Raw genomic sequence first — 6,617 nt, forward strand, 5'->3', positions numbered from 1 at the left:
GAACATTTAATTGCTACGGAGTCGTAATCATCGATTCTGGAGTATAGAAATCATACTTGTGAAATATTCGGACAAAGTCAACACAACTTTTAAATACTCTCAACATGGTCAGAGTGTTTCAGTGCATCATAGATTGACACTAACTGTATATTTAACCTGTAATTGCACCATTTAACATTAGAAACGCCACCACTGAATTCAATACTGTCTGTTACTAAACAACAAATCATTATAGGGTGTGCCACCAGGACAATTTTTGACTTTTTTAGTGTTTAATATTATTATTATAATACATTTACAGTTTCCATTTTATGATCGCTTTAATGTAAAGACTACTCATTCATTTTAAAGGTAGTTGAAAGACGTCCAACCCACAGAACAGAACAGCAGCAAGAGCTCTGATTGGACACATAACGGCTGGCCAATCAGAGAGCCTGCTGCTTTAAATTAAAGCTGCACTAATCAATATTTTTATATTAACAATAAATGACTATATATATATATATTATGTGAAAGGTCAATTAATATTAAAAAAAAAAAAGCACAAAATGGAAACTGTAAATGTTAAAGCGCTTATTGATCGGTAGACATATTAGTAAATGGATTAATAAAGTTGAATAACCTTTTTTAAGTTTATTTTTTTTATCCAATTTCACAATTCAATAATTATTTCAGCAATAAAAAATAAAGCTGAATTATTAATTTGGGGATTTAATCATTTTTTTATATTTTTACCTCCATTTTTATAATGCAAATTAGGGCTGCAACTAATGATTATTTTCATTGTCGATTAATCTGTCCATTATTTATCTTTATTTATTTATTAGTTGTTCAGTCTATAAAATAGAAAACAATTTTGATCAGTGTTTCCCAAAGCCCAAAATGACGTCCTCAAATGTCTTGTTTCGTCCACAACTCAAAGATATTCAGTTTACTATCCTAGAGGAGGAAAGAAATTATTTTTAAATTAAATAGATTATCAAAATAGTTGGCAATTAATCGATTAATCGTTGCAGCTCTAGATGCAAATTGAATTAACCCTGCTTGTAATATTTTTTTTCTTTAATTCATCTATTTAATTGATAATTAAACACCATAAAAGTCTATAATTATGGCCCACACAAACCATTCTGGACAGAATTTCTGAGCTTTTCGGTGGCCAGATGGAGTTAAACAGTGATGTGTGTTATTCATTAGTGGCTTTACAAACTCTGCCATGACTTCACCAACACGTCCTCACAGTTTGGCAACTAAAGCTGCTTTTAATGTTTAGCTTGTGAGTCCAAAACTCCAACAACACAAACGTAAAACAGTGACTGAAATTAAGCACCTGAAATAACTCACGTTGTGTCCCAAAATCAGTGAGTTAAGAAGGAAGACTGGAGAGGAGGCGGTTTTAACATTATATGAAAGTCTCGTATCTACAACTAGTCAAAAAAACTTGAGTTTTTGGAGAAGGGTTTCCTGCTTGACAACAAAATCAAAGAAGTCTGAGCCGATGTGACTAATGTTTAACTCCCTTTACTTTCTTCATAAACCCGTGGAGAAAAAAAAAAAGACTACAACCTTGGTCTGGTATTGCTGGATGTGTTGAGGTGGAGCACCACATGTTTCAGGATGTGGATGTTAAAAGAGAGAGATTAAAAAAGAGGCGGTTTTAAAGTTCAGGGCTGAGACTTAGCTGTCCTTGAGTAACGTCTGATGAAGATGCAGATAGAGTTGTTTCTTTGTTAGAAGCTGCAGTTTCTTCCTCTTGAAGTCCGTGGGCTTCTTGTACCTGAAATTAAAGAAGGTTACAGTTTATATAATGCTTCACGTTTAGAGAAACAAAGAACGAGAATCCCTTTAAAAATCATGTAAACGTCCGTTGACTCACAGTTCGATGACGATGGGGCCCGGTTTGATCTCGTCCATTTCCATGAAGGCGAAACATTTAGTGCTGGTAAACCTCTTCTTAGGTTTGTAGTGCTTGAATTCAAAGAAGATAGCTGCTCCTGGAAGAAGAATATATAGCGGGTTTAACTAAATTAATAGGAGGGTTAACATAATAAATAATTAGGGGCTGCCTCCTCGTAGTCAATTAGTCAACTGATCGCTTGTTTTGGTCTTATAGTCGACTAAGATTTCTTTAGTCATTAGTCATTTTTATGCTTTTTCTTGTACGAGTGTTAGTCGACTAACAATTTCTTTGGTCGAGGACAGCCCTAGAAATAATTACCTCTAATCTTTCTGCACACTGGCACGTCTACATCCCGATGACATTAAAGGATGAGACTGGCCTTATTCTATATTTTTAATTTTTCTTAACTTTCAACAGACCAAAACTATAAATGTGTTAGTTCATCTCTCAATACTGCCCTGCCTTGTCTTGCAAAAAAAAGACATATATAATTTATTTTATTATTCTAAGTAGTGATTTCCTAAATCTTCTGGGCATTGATTGTACTTTTTAGCCAACGTTATATAAACAAGAGTAAATAGTGTATTTATTAGGCACCATTTTCAGATGTGGATTAACATACATTTGGGGGGTTAGTTTTAGTTAGTTAGTTTAGTTTAGTTATTTTTAGTTTAGTTTAGTTAGTTTTCAGAGTGTTTGCTAGTTTTAGTTAGTTTTCACTTTTTGTATATTTAGTTTTACAGTAAATTTTGTTTGTTTTTGTTAGAGCCAGCCATAATGTCTCAGAAGTTTGAAGCTACATACTGTATAAATAAAAAATACCTGGTTGGAGAACTGTGTAGGAATGGCCATAATGTTTAAATCTTTTGATTTGGGAATCAACTTGAGTAGCAGTTGGTTAACATTCGACCTGAGCTGAATAGCTTGGTTAAATGGCATTTGATCGACTAAAATATTTATATAATTTTCTTGTTATTTACTTATACAAAACTAGACTGCATGTGAAAAACAGTAGAGATTAACTGTGAAGCAATTGTGACATAGTACCATCTCCTGGAATCAAGTCAAATTTCTGTGGTTCAATGTCACAAGAAAATTCATGCTGTCTCTTTTTTTTTTTCCAGTAGTGATATATTGAAGCTAAAAAACTAAAACTTTATTTGAATTTGTTTTGTTAACCAGGCGATATCATTTCAGTTTCATTTTTCTTAGACGATATTGTTTTTGTTTCATTTTAGTTTACGACAATATTTTTCACTGCTTATTTTGCGTTTTAGTTTCAGTTTTAGTTTACGATGATAACCCTGCATTGAGTTCCTTCAGTATTTACAGCAGCATTGGATTTGTTGGCTATAAAAAATAAACTGTGGAATATAGCCAGAACCATCCTTTAATGTGTTTAAGGAATTTTGTGAAGTTAGTAATATTTATAGTATGTGACTTTTTAAGGTTTTACCTTTAGGTAATTTCTCCACATGTCTCTGGATCTCCACGTCCACGCTGAAGTGAATGTAGGTGTCTTCCTTCCTGGAGGCCACCGGTGTGTCCTGCACCGGGTTCACGTCGACGCCGTTCACATCTGCATGCAGAGAAACGCAGAACGTGCTCTCGGGTTTTTAACAGAACGGACATTTTATACTCCGATTTTTCAAGACTTCAAGGTGATTGCACTTCACTACGAACCTTTGACACTGATGGTCATGTACGGATCGATGCACTGCCCCGCATCCTTCAACCCAATCTTCTCGATCTTTAGTGTAAGTAGTGTCATCCCAGGCTCTGAGGGTAACCGTGGCAACAAGGTACCTGTAGAGGACAAAGGTTTCAGACATTAACAGTTGCCATAATAGGTGGTGGTGACATGACCAAAGACCAAAGATTAGAATCTAAAAGAACCATCAGTTTCTAAAATTAACTCTTCTTTATTCACACTTTTGTCAGTTCAGCAACAAGCCATGTCTATTATCACAGATAAAAACACGTCTGTCATGCAGCAGAGGACAGATCCAGATGTCGGTCGATAGAAGCCGTACCTTGCGAAGCTGCAAATGAAGCAGGCGGGAGGGAATGAGCAATGAAGCCATGCACAGCATCGACAGAAAGAAACAAAAAAGACACACACAAGTCAAACAGCCCCTCAGAAAACAGGACAACGTGACCGACAGGACACAACGAATCAAACAGCGGAGAGTGTTTTGTTATTAAAGACGGGTGTACGATACCGGGGGCTCGAGGGGGGAATGCCTCCGTAGAACCGGCTCCTGCTGCAGCATCCTCCTCTTCCTCCAGCTCCAAGTTCTCCTCTTCACCTGGAGCCAGGATTTTCCTGACAGAGAGAGAGAGAGAAAGAGGGAGAGAGAGTGAGGGACAGCAGGTTTAATCACATCAGAATATTCTGTAAAATACGAACTCAACATGAGATGTTCAGTGATGGATGTTTACCTTAAGGGCACCGGCTGCACGTCAAAGGGAAACTCTTTGTTGTAGGTCAGAATATTTTGAATAACTGTTGACAGAAGGAGGAAGATCAGATATATCCATTCAAGACAGAAGGATTAACAAGTAGAAACTTTAACTCCCAGTCGACACACTTACTGGTTTCCAGTCGCTTCAGCTCTTCTAACTTGAAATCCTCCTTTGACTGAGTGCACTGCAGAAGAAGAGCAGTTAATACTCGACATCTTTAGAAAAGTTCATTTATAAGCTTTTGCTTTGATTTTTGGCTTTAATGACCTGAAGAGGAGTATATGTTCTACAGTCTACAGTCTTTTTTAAGGCTGATTCTGATGTTTTTTGGACTTTATATGTTTGAAAAGTGTCCGTTTTTTTCAAAAATATTAATTACAATAAAAAATAAAAGGGATTTATTTTTTCTTAACCAGAATTATTTTTTTTTATTTTATTATTTTTTATTTTTCTTATTTTTTTATATTATTTATTTTATTTTAGTATTACTTTTTTGTTTTTTTGCAAGTTTCAATTGTTAAAAGCACAATAAAAACAGTGTTGGGAAAAAAAGAAAAGACACAAACCTGCAAACTGGCCCCTCTCATCTCCAGACATGTTGCAACCTTTCCTAAAGTTTTCTAAAAAACAAAAAGAAAAAAAAGAAATAAACACACTTGTTAATTAATGCAGAATAGCTCACCCTCCTGTCCAGAGGTTAACAGAGAGATGTGTAATGATTACCTTCTGCTCCTCTGTGAAGTCTGTTGAATTTGTTGACTGGACTTCTTTCTGCAGTTGTCTCGCCAAACTAAAAAAAAACAACAGAAGATGAGTTCATGCTTTGCAGCAAAACTTGTGCATATATATAAAAAATATGCATATTTGCACCCCCTTCTGGTGAAAAACAAAAAAATCAGCATCTAAATATTATATTATTAGTGTAATTTCAGATAAAACATTAATGACAAAGCAGATGACAGATGTTTAAAAGCATATAAAGACTATATATATTGAGTGAAAGCAGCAGACAGTCCTCAGTAAACAGATGAAAACCCTCCATAACAATGAGAGGGTGTGGCTCACTATTTCTCAACACTCTGGAGGGAATATTGGCCTCATTTCTGCAACTGCATGACACATAATCAAACATGCATTTTTTTCTTTTCCATGACTGTCTTTATGAAATAAAAGTGCTGAATGAATGTGGAGATGCAACCACCAACACAAGCTCTGCTGCTGCTGCCTCTGCAACCACTGCCACATCACGTCATGGATGAGGATGGGTTGGGTTTGTTTACTGCTGAGAGGAGACAGCTGACTGACAGCTCACATCAGGATGCAACTTCTACTGAAGCATCCTCTTGTCTGCAAACATGCTGCACATTAATATGAGAATAAACCAGCTGTGTGAGAGGCAGGATGCACATGTTGCATGCAACTTACATGTGGTACTCATCTACAGCCTCCACTAATTGTCCCCACGAGTCAAAGTCTGTGGCTTTCTTAAAGCTGTTGTGCCATTTCTGAATAGTCTTGTTGACATCTGACATGTTGGGTGTTGGGTGGAGACCGGCGGGGCTCTCAGGGCAGCATAGCCGGGGATGAGGCTCCTCTAGCGGGGCAGAAGCAGCAGCAGAGTCCGCCCGGTTGATCTGCTGGTCCGGAGCTGCACAGTTACACACAGTTAGACCGACCAAGCCCTTTCTGTCTGCTCACCCTAATATCACATCCGCAGCAGACCGGATGTCCCGCCCCCGGAGCTCTGGGGTGAGCTTGTTTTAGGATCTAGGGGTCGCCCGAGTGGGCGGTAACGGGATGCCTGGTGCTGCAGGAAAAAAAATGGGCATTTAATTTAAAGGTGCAGTCACTATTTTTTTTCATTATCGAGTAAATTAGCTAGTTTATATGAGGGAGTGTTAGGGCAACTTTGAAAAAAAAAAAATTGTGATATTACGAGAATTAAGTCATAACTTTACGAGAAAAAAGTCGTAATATTACAAGAATAAATTCATAACTTTACGAGAAAAAAGTTGTAATATTACGAGAATAAAGTCATAACTTTACGAGAAAAAAGTTGTGATATTACGAGAATAAATTCATAACTTTACGAGAAAAAAGTTGTAATATTACGAGAATAAATTCATAACTTTACGAGAAAAAAGTTGTAATATTACGAGAATAAAGTCATAACTTTACGAGAAAAAAGTCGTAATATTACAAGAATAAATTCATAACTTTACGAGAAAAAAGTTGTAATATTACGAGAATA

General features: G+C 36.4%; 1 protein-coding gene across 2 annotated transcripts; it reads right to left on the reverse strand.

Moving 5' to 3' along the window:
- Positions 1 to 1,505: 1,505 nt before the first annotated feature.
- aida (axin interactor, dorsalization associated) lies at positions 1,506 to 6,114 on the reverse strand. Of its 2 annotated transcripts, XM_037750594.1 has the most exons (11): positions 5,792 to 6,113; positions 5,090 to 5,156; positions 4,933 to 4,986; positions 4,496 to 4,550; positions 4,343 to 4,406; positions 4,123 to 4,226; positions 3,934 to 3,942; positions 3,584 to 3,706; positions 3,357 to 3,479; positions 1,877 to 1,994; positions 1,506 to 1,777 (listed from the first exon to the last, which is right to left on the reverse strand). In XM_037750594.1, the coding sequence occupies exons 1-11, from the start codon at positions 5,896 to 5,898 to the stop codon at positions 1,678 to 1,680; spliced, it is 924 nt and encodes a 307-aa protein (XP_037606522.1). In that variant the 5' UTR covers positions 5,899 to 6,113; the 3' UTR covers positions 1,506 to 1,677. The 2 variants fall into 2 exon arrangements, with proteins under 2 accessions (XP_037606522.1, XP_037606524.1); XM_037750596.1 differs by lacking the exon at positions 3,934 to 3,942 and having other exon boundaries at positions 5,792 to 6,114.
- Positions 6,115 to 6,617: the final 503 nt, after the last annotated feature.

This window comes from Sebastes umbrosus, chromosome 18 (assembly GCF_015220745.1).
Source record: "Sebastes umbrosus isolate fSebUmb1 chromosome 18, fSebUmb1.pri, whole genome shotgun sequence".
Taxonomy (NCBI): domain Eukaryota; kingdom Metazoa; phylum Chordata; class Actinopteri; order Perciformes; family Sebastidae; genus Sebastes; species Sebastes umbrosus.

Coding starts and splice junctions, on each gene's coding strand:
- aida (XM_037750594.1), bottom strand. CDS start 5,898: ATGTCAGATGTCAACAAGACTATTCAGAAATGGCACAACAGCTTTAAG. Junction 5,157..5,791: donor GCTGTAGATGAGTACCACAT/GTAAGTTGCATG, acceptor GTTTTTTTTTAG/TTTGGCGAGACAACTGCAGA. Junction 3,480..3,583: donor CATGACCATCAGTGTCAAAG/GTTCGTAGTGAA, acceptor CTCTGCATGCAG/ATGTGAACGGCGTCGACGTG.